A 13518-nucleotide genomic window follows, 5' to 3' on the forward strand; every position below is an offset into this window, starting at 1 on the left:
CATATGGCGGCACACAGCATACACCGCTCTGTACTGAGTACAGTTCTCACCAGTATCACACTAATGGGATTGTACAGAGTCATTGACCTCTCAGCACTAATCCCTGACCTCAGTGCACAGATACCGGATCAGCTCCTACAGCGCAGGAGAGAGGACCCTCATATATTCCATCTATATCACATCTATCAATGTATCTATTTCATTTCTATGTCATATCTATCTCATATCTATCTATCTATCTATCTATCTATCTATCTATCTCATATCTATCTCATATCTATCTATCTATCTATCTCATATCTATCTATCTCATATCTATCTATCTGTCTCATATCTATCTATCTATCTATCTCATATCTATCTATCTATCTATCTCATATCTATCTATCTATCTATCTATCTATCTCCTATCTATCTATCTCATATCTATCTATCTATCTATCTATCTATCTATCTATCTATCTATCTATCTCATATCTATCTATCTATCTATCTATCTCATATCTATCTATCTATCTCATATCTATCTATCTATCTATCTATCTCATATCTATCTATATATCTATCTCATATCTATCTATATATCTATCTCATATCTATCTATATATCTATCTCATATCTATCTATGTATCTATCTATCTATCTATGTATCTATCTATCTATCTATCTATCTCATATCTATCTATCTATCTATCTCCTATCTATCTATCTCATATCTATCTATCTCATATCTATCTATCTCATATCTATCTATCTATCTCCTATCTATCTCATATCTATCTATCTCATATTTATCTATCTATCTCCTATCTATCTCATATCTATCTATCTCCTATCTATCTCCTATCTATCTATCTCATATCTATCTATCTATCTCCTATCTATCTCATATCTATCTATCTCATATTTATCTATCTCCTATCTATCTCATATCTATCTATCTATCTAGAGTAGGAGAAAGTAGGCAGCACTCCAAAAAAGTCCAGTTTAAAGGTGAAGTCTTTATTCCATAGGGTCAAGTACAAAAAAGTGCAACGTTTCGGCTCAACTTGGAGCCTTTTTCAAGCAAAGTAACAAAGGTGAACATTACATATATATAGCAACCGTAGGTGATCACATGATCTAAATAGTCCCTCCCCCTCATTAACATGTTAATTGCCAAAGTGACATAATAAAGTGTGGCATGGAAAAAATAACATTTAATACATCAATATGTTATATAAAAGTGCAAGTGCATATACAGTACAGTCAATAGTAAAACATCAGCCTTGAGAATGCTTATAGTGAGAAAGTGCTATGCGTGCATAATTGTTGTGTACAACGTGAGATGACTTTACAAAAAATACAAAGTTAAAAACGGGATTCTCACCACCTCATCCACATATTGTGTCAAAAAGGGCATCCGATCGCACGCCAATGTGAAATCCAGTTGGCGCGCTAGTCCGTGATACGGCTGACACGCAGTAATGGAACGCAAGCTGAGGCGCGCTGTAGTGCGCATGTCTCAGCGTGCGGGTTGCTAGGAAACCAGACGACTGCACAAGTGCCAAGTGAGGTAATGTGCAACAATGTTGCCACAAAAGAGACATGAACCATGATGGGATAAACAAGAAATAAGTATAATAGCTACTGGCACACTACGGGATGGAAATTAATATAAACGGCAAACCATGTTAGGCAAACCAGAGGCTAAATGGTGGAGAGGCAGATGTGAAATTAACCCCTAATACACAGGGAGAAGAACAAATTTATTCCCATAGGTCCGAATGTGGACCTGTAGGGATGGAGAATGTCAGTTCTGCCGCAAAACTCCATAGTGTCCTCTGTATAACACCCGTTGGCTCAAGAGTGTAGCTATTAACTTGTAAAGTGATGATTGTAGGCTAATGGCAGTCTCTGTGGAGGAGAAAAACATACAAATACTGCGAACAAAGGCAGCGAAGGACATGGATAAAAAAATGACCATTGTGGAGAGAGTTGGTGAGAAAAAATCCCCGGTATGGCTTTCGTATATGCTTGAGATCTGTAAAGACAGAAAATAAAAAGATAGAAAGTTATAATTGAGAATATATGGATGTTAAAAAGAGGGTCTTGTTACTTATTGTCTACAGCGATATTTATCAAGATGAACAGAAATCACAAGATATGACATGTAATCCAACTAAATATTAGTAAGTTTAAAATCTACATTAAGTCCATTGGGACGCAAGGTGTTAAGAGTATGAATCCACCATAATTCTTTTCTTTTGAGAATCTTTTCCCGATTGCCTCCTCTACGTAGGGGGGGTACATGGTCTATTAATTGGAATCTAAGATCCCTTTCAGTGTGTCCTGCTTCCACAAAATGTTGATTCGCAGCAACAGACGAGACTTACCCGTACCCAAACATTTTGTGGAAGCAGGACACACTGAAAGGGATCTTAGATTCCAATTAATAGACCATGTACCCCCCCTACGTAGAGGAGGCAATCGGGAAAAGATTCTCAAAAGAAAAGAATTATGGTGGATTCATACTCTTAACACCTTGCGTCCCAATGGACTTAATGTAGATTTTAAACTTACTAATATTTAGTTGGATTACATGTCATATCTTGTGATTTCTGTTCATCTTGATAAATATCGCTGTAGACAATAAGTAACAAGACCCTCTTTTTAACATCCATATATTCTCAATTATAACTTTCTATCTTTTTATTTTCTGTCTTTACAGATCTCAAGCATATACGAAAGCCATACCGGGGATTTTTTCTCACCAACTCTCTCCACAATGGTCATTTTTTTATCCATGTCCTTCGCTGCCTTTGTTCGCAGTATTTGTATGTTTTTCTCCTCCACAGAGACTGCCATTAGCCTACAATCATCACTTTACAAGTTAATAGCTACACTCTTGAGCCAACGGGTGTTATACAGAGGACACTATGGAGTTTTGCGGCAGAACTGACATTCTCCATCCCTACAGGTCCACATTCGGACCTATGGGAATAAATTTGTTCTTCTCCCTGTGTATTAGGGGTTAATTTCACATCTGCCTCTCCACCATTTAGCCTCTGGTTTGCCTAACATGGTTTGCCGTTTATATTAATTTCCATCCCGTAGTGTGCCAGTAGCTATTATACTTATTTCTTGTTTATCCCATCATGGTTCATGTCTCTTTTGTGGCAACATTGTTGCACATTACCTCACTTGGCACTTGTGCAGTCGTCTGGTTTCCTAGCAACCCGCACGCTGAGACATGCGCACTACAGCGCGCCTCAGCTTGCGTTCCATTACTGCGTGTCAGCCGTATCACGGACTAGCGCGCCAACTGGATTTCACATTGGCGTGCGATCGGATGCCCTTTTTGACACAATATGTGGACGAGGTGGTGAGAATCCCGTTTTTAACTTTGTATTTTTTGTAAAGTCATCTCAAGTTGTACACAACAATTATGCACGCATAGCACTTTCTCACTATAAGCATTCTCAAGGCTGATGTTTTACTATTGACTGTACTGTATATGCACTTGCACTTTTATATAACATATTGATGTATTAAATGTTATTTTTTCCATGCCACACTTTATTATGTCACTTTGGCAATTAACATGTTAATGAGGGGGAGGGACTATTTAGATCATGTGATCACCTACGGTTGCTATATATATGTAATGTTCACCTTTGTTACTTTGCTTGAAAAAGGCTCCAAGTTGAGCCGAAACGTTGCACTTTTTTGTACTTGACCCTATGGAATAAAGACTTCACCTTTAAACTGGACTTTTTTGGAGTGCTGCCTACTTTCTCCTACTCTTGTCTGCGAGAGACCTGAGGCCTGGTCTCATTGAGCCTGCACCCACCTGCTTTTGAATTGTTTGTGTGCTGCTTACACTCTCTTCAAGTATCTATCTATCTATCTATCTCATATCTATCTATCTATCTATCTATCTATCTATCTATCTATCTATCTCATATCTATCTATCTCATATCTATCTATCGATCTATCTATGTCATATCTATCTATCTATCTCATTTCATATCTATCTCGTATCTATCTATCTATCTATCTATCTATCTATCTATCTCATATCTATCTATCATTCTCATATCTATCTATCTATCTCATATCTATCTATCTATCTATGTCATATCTATCTATCTATCTATCTATCTCATATCTATCTATCTATTTATCTATCTATCTCATATCTATCTATCTATCTATCTATCTCATATCTATTTATCTATCTATCTATCTATCTACCTCATATCTATCTATCTCATATCTATCTATCTATCTCATATCTATCTATCTATCTCATATCTATCTATCTAATATCTATCTATCTCTCTCATATCTATCTATCTCATATCTATCTATCTCATATCTATCTATCTATATCATATCTATCTATCTATCTATCTCATATCTATATATCTATCTCATATCTATCTATCTATCTATCTATCTATCTCATATCTATCTATCTATCTCATATCTATCTATCTATCTATCTCATATCTATCTATCTCATATCTATCTATCTATCTATCTCATATCTATCTATTTATCTATCTCCTATCTATCTATCCATCTATCTATCTCATATCTATCTATCTATCTATCTCATATCTATCTATCTATCTATCTATCTATCTATCTCATATCTATCTATCTATCTATCTCATATCTATCTATCTATTTATCTATCTATCTCATATCTATCTATCTATCTATCTATCTCATATCTATTTATCTATCTATCTATCTATCTACCTCATATCTATCTATCTCATATCTATCTATCTATCTCATATCTATCTATCTATCTCATATCTATCTATCTAATATCTATCTATCTCTCTCATATCTATCTATCTCATATCTATCTATCTCATATCTATCTATCTATATCATATCTATCTATCTATCTATCTATCTCATATCTATATATCTATCTCATATCTATCTATCTATCTATCTATCTCATATCTATCTATCTATCTCATATCTATCTATCTATCTCATATCTATCTATCTCATATCTATCTATCTATCTATCTCATATCTATCTCATATCTATCTATTTATCTATCTCCTATCTATCTATCTCATATCTATCTATCTATCTATCTCATATCTATCTATCTATCTATCTATCTATCTATCTATCTATCTATCTATCTATCTCATATCTATCTATCTATCTATCTATCTCATATCTATCTATCTATCTCTTATCTATCTATCTATCTATCTCCTATCTATCTATCCATCTATCTATCTAACTAACTCATATCTATCTATCTCATATCTATCTATCTCATATCTATCTATCTCATATCTATCTATCTATCTATCTATCTATCTCATATCTATCTATCTCATATCTATCTATCTCATATCTATCTATCTATCTATCTATCTCATATCTAACTAACTCATATCTATCTATCTCATATCTATCTATCTCATATCTATCTATCTATCTATCTATCTATCTATCTATCTATCTATCTATCCATCTATCTATCTCATATCTATCTATCTCATATCTATCTATCTATCTATCTATCTCCTATGTATCTATCTCCTATCTATCTCATATCTATCTATCTATCTATCTATCTATCTATCTCATATCTATCTATCTATCTATCTATCTCATATCTATCTATCTATCTCATATCTATCTATCTATCTCATATTTATCTATCTATCTCCTATCTATCTCCTATCTATCTATCTATCTATCTCATATCTATCTATCTATCTCATATCTATCTATCTATCTATCTATCTATCTATCTATCTATCTATCTATCTATCTATCTCATATCTATCTATCTCATATCTATCTATCTATCTCCTATCTATCTCATATCTATCTATCGATCTATCTATCTATGTCATATCTATCTATCTATCTATCTCATTTCATATCTATCTCGTATCTATCTATCTATCTATCTCATATATATCTATCTATCTCATATATATCTATCTATCTCATATCTATCTCATATCTATCTATCTATCATTCTCATATCTATCTATCTATCTATCTATCTATCTCATATCTATCTATCTATCTATCTATGTCATATCTATCTATCTATCTATCTATCTATCTATCTCATATCTATCTACCTCATATCTATCTATCTCATATCTATCTATCTCATATCTATCTATCTATCTATCTATCTATCTATCTATCTATCTATCTATCTATCTATCTATCTATCTCATATCTATCTATCTATCTCATATCTATCTATCTCATATCTATCTATCTATCTATCTATCTCTCTCATATCTATCTATCTCATATCTATCTATCTCATATCTATCTATCTATCTCATATCTATCTATCTCATATCTATCTATCTATCTATCTCATATCTATCTCATATCTATATCATATCTATCTATCTCATATCTATCTCATATCTATCTATCTATCTCATATCTATCTCATATCTATCTATCTACCTATATCTCCTATCTATCTATCTCATATCTATCTATCTATCTATCTATCTATCTCATATCTATCTATCTATCTATCTCATATCTATCTATCTATCTATCTATCTATCTATCTCATATCTATCTATCTATCATTCTCATATCTATCTATCTATCTATCTATCTCATATCTATCTATCTATCTATGTCATATCTATCTATCTATCTATCTATCTATCTCATATCTATCTATCTATCTATCTATCTACCTCATATCTATCTATCTCATATCTATCTATCTATCTATCTATCTATCTATCTCATATCTATCTATCTCTCTCATATCTATCTATCTCATATCTATCTATCTATCTATCTATCTATCTCTCTCATATCTATCTATCTCATATCTATCTATCTCATATCTATCTATCTATCTCATATCTATCTATCTCATATCTATCTATCTATCTATCTATCTATCTCATATCTATATATCCATCTCATATCTATCTATCTATCTATCTCATATCTATCTCATATCTATATCATATCTATCTATCTCATATCTATCTCATATCTATCTATCTATCTCATATCTATCTCATATCTATCTATCTACCTATATCTCCTATCTATCTATCTATCTATCTATCTATCATATCTATCTCATATCTATCTATCTCCTATCTATCTATCTATCTATCTATCTATCTATCTATCATATCTATCTCATAACTATCTATCTCCTATCTATCTCCATCTCATATCTATCTCATAATTATCTATCTCTATCCCCTCTATCCCCCTGCACATCCCCCTCATTATCTCTGTAGCTCTTCTGCTCCCACTTCATTTACTGGACAAATTCTGTGTCTTAATTTACTGTAAAGCTGAAGACCCCCCGGGGTGACCCCTGAATGTGACATAGGATAGTAATCACAGCTTCCTCTTCTGGGTCCATTAGTCTAATTGATATTCATCAGAGATGAGCTGACTTTTCTAATGGACCCCCGGGCTCTAACTTCCTGCTGACATTCACTTTTACAGGTGGAGACGTCTATGAGGACCCTGTGGCCCTATTCGGCGAGCGCATTTATACATAGGGGGTCAACTAAAAGATAATCACCCAGTAAACCTAAAATCTGATTAATAAACCCTGTAATGAGGACTGAGTTGTGGTGCTTTAATAGGCGGAGCTACAAAGAGGGAGGGGCTAGAGAGAGGGAGGAGCCAGCAGGGTCTTTACTAAGTAGATTGTCCAAGAAGAAGCACAAGCCGTACTGAGAATATCTACAATTTATTCCTTTATATACATATAAAATCTGTACATCTGTCAAATACAAAATAAAGTATTTTCTCTTATAAGTTAAAAAAAAATCTAAAAAAAAAAAATTTCTTTTGACATTGACAAGAAAACAAACGTGGAGAATCCTAGATAACATTGGCATAAAACCCCCATACGTCCCGTGTACAGTATAGTGTACAGTTCATAGTCAGCTGTGCAACCACAGCAATAATATCATCAGAGACCGCCCCTTTGTATGAAGCCCCGCCCCCAACGCTGCTACTACAAGTCCCATAATGCCTTGCAGAGCACAACCATGTCTGGATGTAGTCTTAAGCCACCCGCAGAAGAACCACAAGTCCCAGCATGCTGGTGGGGGAGGGGCTTACATAATTAAGGCTTCTCTAATTTATTTTTAATAATAATAATATTAATATTATACACCAGTGCAGAGTCTTTGTCCGTGACGAGGAAGGGATTTAGGAGACCGTAATCTCATCGTCCTCGTCCTCGATATCCGAGTCCGATAAGTCGGACTGTTTGCTGTGACTGCTGGAATTGAAGGGAGAGGGGGGTAATTGTGCGTCCACTAGGGGGAGCTCTGTGCGCTGATAGGACAGGACGTCCTCTTCGCCTTCCAGACCTTTCTTCCCCACGTCGCTGAGATCGGGGTTGGGGTTAAACTTGGTGGGCAAGGTCTGCTCCCTGCAGCCGCCTGAGGACAGTAGCTCACGCTCCTTCGAGTTCCTCCACTTCATCCTTCTGTTTTGGAACCAGATTTTGACCTATAGGACAGGACAAGGTGTCAGTCTCCGCAGTTAGTGGTTCTATTCTATAGATCTACGACTAAGGGTAAGTCCCATCCCGGATAGTCGCCATCGGCCGCCCCTTACCTGTGAGTCTTTGAGCCCCAGTTTTCCGGCCAGTTTCTTGCGGTCGGGTTTGCTGATGTATTTTTGCTTCTGAAACATCTTCTCCAGCGCTTTGCGTTGTACGTCCGAAAACACGGCTCTGCGCAGCATCCCCCGGCGAGGCTTCCCCCGGGCGGCCAGGGGCCAGGCAAACGTCCCGGGCATGGGGACCACAGACGAGGACACTGGAGGGGAAAAGGAGGTCAAATTAGCTCTAATATGTAACACTGAGATTGTTTTTAGAATTTTTGGAATGCAGATTCCACTCATTTGTTACATCCCCTTTAAGCCCCCCCCCCTGCACCCTCCCCTCCGCTTTGTCATAAACATATAGTTGTCACCAGTTTTCCCTTGAAGTGCATTTAACTCTTTGATTGTGAATTCCCTATTTTTTTTTTCCAGAGCAGAAAGCGCTCCAGGAATGCGGCAAGAAGAAGTGCAGCTAATTAGCCCCCGGACCGGGCCACAATGGCATTTGTATGGTGAGGAGGTAGGGCCCCTCTGTGCCGGGACACTGGCCCTAATGAAGCGTGCACGGTAATTGTCTTGTAATGAAGTAGCTGAAAAAGGTTAGGACAAGCAGCTAAAGCCATATATCCCCCCGCACAATGGCCCGTACACTCTCCAACTAAACTGCAGTGTATGGAGAGCCCCTCCGCCGAATACAGATGATGGACACCCCCCACTCCCACCAAACATCTCTCTATAGGAGATGAGAGGATCCCGTCCCATTATCACTATGGGGGCATCATACAAGAGCCACAATCTACAGCCTCACATGTGTATGGTGTGCCATGGAGATAGAGGGGAGATAGATAGATATAAGATAGATAGATAAATAGATATGAGATAGATAGGAGATAGATAGATATGAGATAGATAGATAGATAGATAGATATGAGATAGATAGATAGATAGATAGATAGATAGATAGATAGATAGATAGATAGATATGAGATAGATAGATAGATAGATAGATAGATAGATAGATAGATAGGAGATAGATAGGAGATAGATAGATAAATAGATAGATAGATAGATAGATAGATAGATAGATAGATAGGAGATAGATATGAGATAGATAGATAGATAGATAGATAGATAGATATGAGATAGATAGATATGAGATAGATAGATAGATAGATATGAGATAGATAGATATGAGATAGATAGATAGATATGAGATAGATAGATAGATATGAGATAGATAGATAGATAGATAGGAGATAGATAGATAGATAGATAGATAGATAGATAGATAGATAGATAGATAGATAGATAGATATGAGATAGATAGATATGAGATAGATAGATAGATAGATAGATAGATAGATAGATAGATAGATATGAGATAGATAGATAGATAGATATGAGATAGATAGATATGAGATAGATATGAGATAGATAGATAGATAGATATGAGATAGATAGATATGAGATAGATATGAGATAGATAGATAGATAGATATGAGATAGATAGATATGAGATAGATATGAGATAGATAGATAGATATGAGATAGATATGAGATAGATAGATAGATAGATATAGATAGAGAGAAGGATAAATATAGATGGGAGATAGATGATATTATATGATAGATACATTAGATAGATGAATAGACCAATAGATAGAACATAAGATGGATAGATGATTAGATAGAGATAATATAGATATAGATAAGATGACAGATAAAAGGGAGAATAGATAGAGTTATTTGTCTTGCTCTAATCAGATATGATCTGATGGGTGCAGTAGTCCCCTCCCTGGCTCTCTGTATGGGGTCCTGTGAGAATGTGGAGACACTGGGTGACTGGTGATGGTGCATTATCCCGGTGACTGGTGAGTGTGGGTGGCAGGGCGCAGGGGGCTCCGGAATTGGTCACGCTCCGGGCTGTATTGTTGGGACGCGGTGGTTATGTGCACTGACTGTGTGGGAAAAGCCGCAGTGTGAGGAGGGGAAACGCCTCGTATGTTCAGCCTGACAATTCGTGCTAATTGTGCACCAGGAGAGGTGTCAGCAGTCAGCGCTCCTGATAAATAGGGGGTCAAACGAGCAAGTGACAGGCGTGCACAACACAGGACACCCACCCGGGGACACCTACCTGGAAAATAGGAGGACCTGATGAACGGCTGGAAGGAGCCCTCGAAGTACGGCAACGAGAAACTCTTAGGAGGGAGAGAGGAGAGAACGTTCTGGGAAGAATCTGCAAGAACAAACAGACGGAATGAGAGAAGATCAGGATGTCCTGGGATACACAGAGATACACCGGGATGTCATGGGATACACAGAGATACACCGGGATGTCATGGGAAACACAGAGATACACCGGGATGTCATGGGATACACCGGGATGTCATGGGATACACAGAGATACACCGGGATGTCATGGGATACACAGAGATACACCGGGATGTCATGGGATACACAGAGATACACCGGGATGTCATGGGATACACAGAGATACACCGGGATGTCATGGGATACACAGAGATACACCGGGATGTCATGGGATACACAGAGATACACCGGGATGTCATGGGATACACAGAGATACACCGGGATGTCATGGGATACACAGAGATACACCGGAATGGCATGGGATACACAGAGATACACCGGGATGTCATGGGATACACAGAGATACACCGGAATGTCATGGGATACACAGAGATACACCGGGATGTCATGGGATACACAGAGATACACCGGGATGTCATGGGATACACAGAGATACACCGGGATGTCATGGGATACACAGAGATACACCGGGATGTCCTGGGATACACAGAGATACACCGGGATGTCATGGGATACACAGAGATACAGCGGGATGTCATGGGATACACAGAGATACACCGGGATGTCATGGGATACACAGAGATACAGCGGGATGTCATGGGATACACAGAGATACACCGGGATGTCATGGGATACACAGAGATACACCGGGATGTCATGGGATACACAGAGATACACCGGGATGTCATGGGATACAGAGAGATACACCGGGATGTCATGGTATACACAGAGATACACCGGGATGTCATGGGATACACAGAGATACACCGGGATGTCATGGGATACACAGAGATACACCGGGATGTCATGGGATACACAGAGATACAGCGGGATGTCATGGGATACACAGAGATACACCGGGATGTCATGGGATACACAGAGATACAGCGGGATGTCATGGGATACACAGAGATACAGCGGGATGTCATGGGATACACAGAGATACACCGGGATGTCATGGGATACACAGAGATACACCGGGATGTCATGGGATACACAGAGATACACCGGGATGTCATGGGATACACAGAGATACAGCGGGATGTCATAGGATACACAGAGATACACCGGGATGTCATGGGATACACCGGGATGTCATGGGATACACCGGGATGTCATGGGATACACCGGGATGTCATGGGATACACAGAGATACACCGGGATGTCATGGGATACACAGAGATACACCGGGATGTCATGGGATACACAGAGATACACCGGGATGTCAAGGGATACACAGAGATACACCGGGACATTGCAACATTGTATCAGGGGGAGAACAGGAAGTGCTCAAGAAGTTTCCAAAGTTTTTCCATAACTGACGTGATAGCGCAGTCTTAAAGGGATAGAAACGGCCCACACAGACTACATAGTCTTAAAGGGATAGAAACGGCCCACACAGACTACATAGTCTTAAAGGGATAGAAACGGCCCACATAGATTACATAGTCTTAAAGGGATAGAAACGGCCCACATAGACTACATAGTCTTAAAGGGATAGAAATGGCCCACATAGACTACATAGTCTTAAAGGGATAGAAATGACCCACATAAGACTTGTCCTACTACATAAAGGGAAGGAGGTGACCCAGATACAGACGTCTCCCACTCCACAGACTTAAAGGGGCAGCACAGGCAGACGTTCTCTATGGTCCTTCCCATCTAGGTAAGGGGACACTCACCTGTCCTGGGATTAGGGGAGGACAATATGGCGTTGACTCCAAACTTGAGGAAGGTTGAGCTGTTGTTGTTCTGGGTTTCGCACGGCCTTCTGGAGCCCAGGAGCTCGGAGGTGTCCGCCATACTGATGGGGCTGTCTGAGGTTGGTGGGGAGACACTGGGTGGGGGCACTGCCCGGGGTAGGTAGCCTGCGGGTCTGCTGATCCTTATCAGGTCCTCCACCAAGAAGCTTGAATGTGTGGTGAGGGCGGTGTGCAGAGTCTGGGGCAGGGTTGGGGTGGGCCGCAGCAGGTTGGGGTAGACGGCTGTAGGGGCGAGGAGGCTGGGGAACATCATGTTGCAGGGTCAGTCTGTGGTTCCTCCTTAGGCTCGGGAGTCTCGGCTGTGTGCTGCGCTCCCCTGCACGCTGGGTTTTATAGTGGTCAGCTCCCTGAAGCCCTTTTACAAGTGACAGCTCAGACAATAGGACCTCAGCAACATTCCCCACTCCAGTCCCATTCATGGCCGGGACCTGCCCCCCTGATTGGTGCAGAGGTGCAATTTATGATTGGATTAGGCCCCATAAGTAAGCGATACACTGTGACAAAGGGCCTGCAGTCATCAGTGCTGCAGCGCCCCCCATTATTCGGGGGAGCTCAGCGGGGGTTTTGTTCAGCTGTAACACACACACACTCATTAAATGCCTATTTAAGAGAAGTTTTCAGTGACATCTTTGGCCCCATAGAAAAAGGGGGAATTATTCAAATCAAGCACTAAATTTATTTGCTGCCCCCTGCAGAGGTCCGAAAATAAATTAATATTCATACAGGTCTCCCCAGGAAGAGGCATCTTATCTCATACATACAGACACCTTGTAATCTCCACCAAGGAGGGATTTATACCCAACTACACC

The 13518-nt window shown here is 39.1% G+C and overlaps 1 protein-coding gene across 1 annotated transcript; it reads right to left on the reverse strand.

Annotated features, from left to right (window-relative positions):
* Nucleotides 1-7777: 7777 nt before the first annotated feature.
* On the reverse strand, nt 7778-12996 carry DBX1 (developing brain homeobox 1). The gene is made up of 4 exons (XM_072114393.1): nt 12629-12996; nt 10750-10851; nt 8628-8830; nt 7778-8519 (listed from the first exon to the last, which is right to left on the reverse strand). Exons 1-4 carry the CDS (start codon nt 12960-12962, stop codon nt 8214-8216), a joined length of 945 nt encoding a protein of 314 aa, XP_071970494.1. The 5' UTR covers nt 12963-12996; the 3' UTR covers nt 7778-8213.
* Nucleotides 12997-13518: the final 522 nt, after the last annotated feature.

The sequence above is a fragment of the Engystomops pustulosus genome, chromosome 7 (assembly GCF_040894005.1).
Source record: "Engystomops pustulosus chromosome 7, aEngPut4.maternal, whole genome shotgun sequence".
Classification (NCBI taxonomy): domain Eukaryota; kingdom Metazoa; phylum Chordata; class Amphibia; order Anura; family Leptodactylidae; genus Engystomops; species Engystomops pustulosus.

Bases quoted from the DNA above. Each gene is read 5' to 3' on its own strand.
- DBX1 (XM_072114393.1), bottom strand. From the start codon at position 12,962: ATGATGTTCCCCAGCCTCCTCGCCCCTACAGCCGTCTACCCCAACCTG. The intron at 10,852-12,628 runs GTGAGTGTCCCC...TTGTTCTTGCAG, and splicing joins CTCCCCTAATCCCAGGACAG to ATTCTTCCCAGAACGTTCTC. The intron at 8,831-10,749 runs GTAGGTGTCCCC...TTTCCCCTCCAG, and splicing joins CAGGTCCTCCTATTTTCCAG to TGTCCTCGTCTGTGGTCCCC.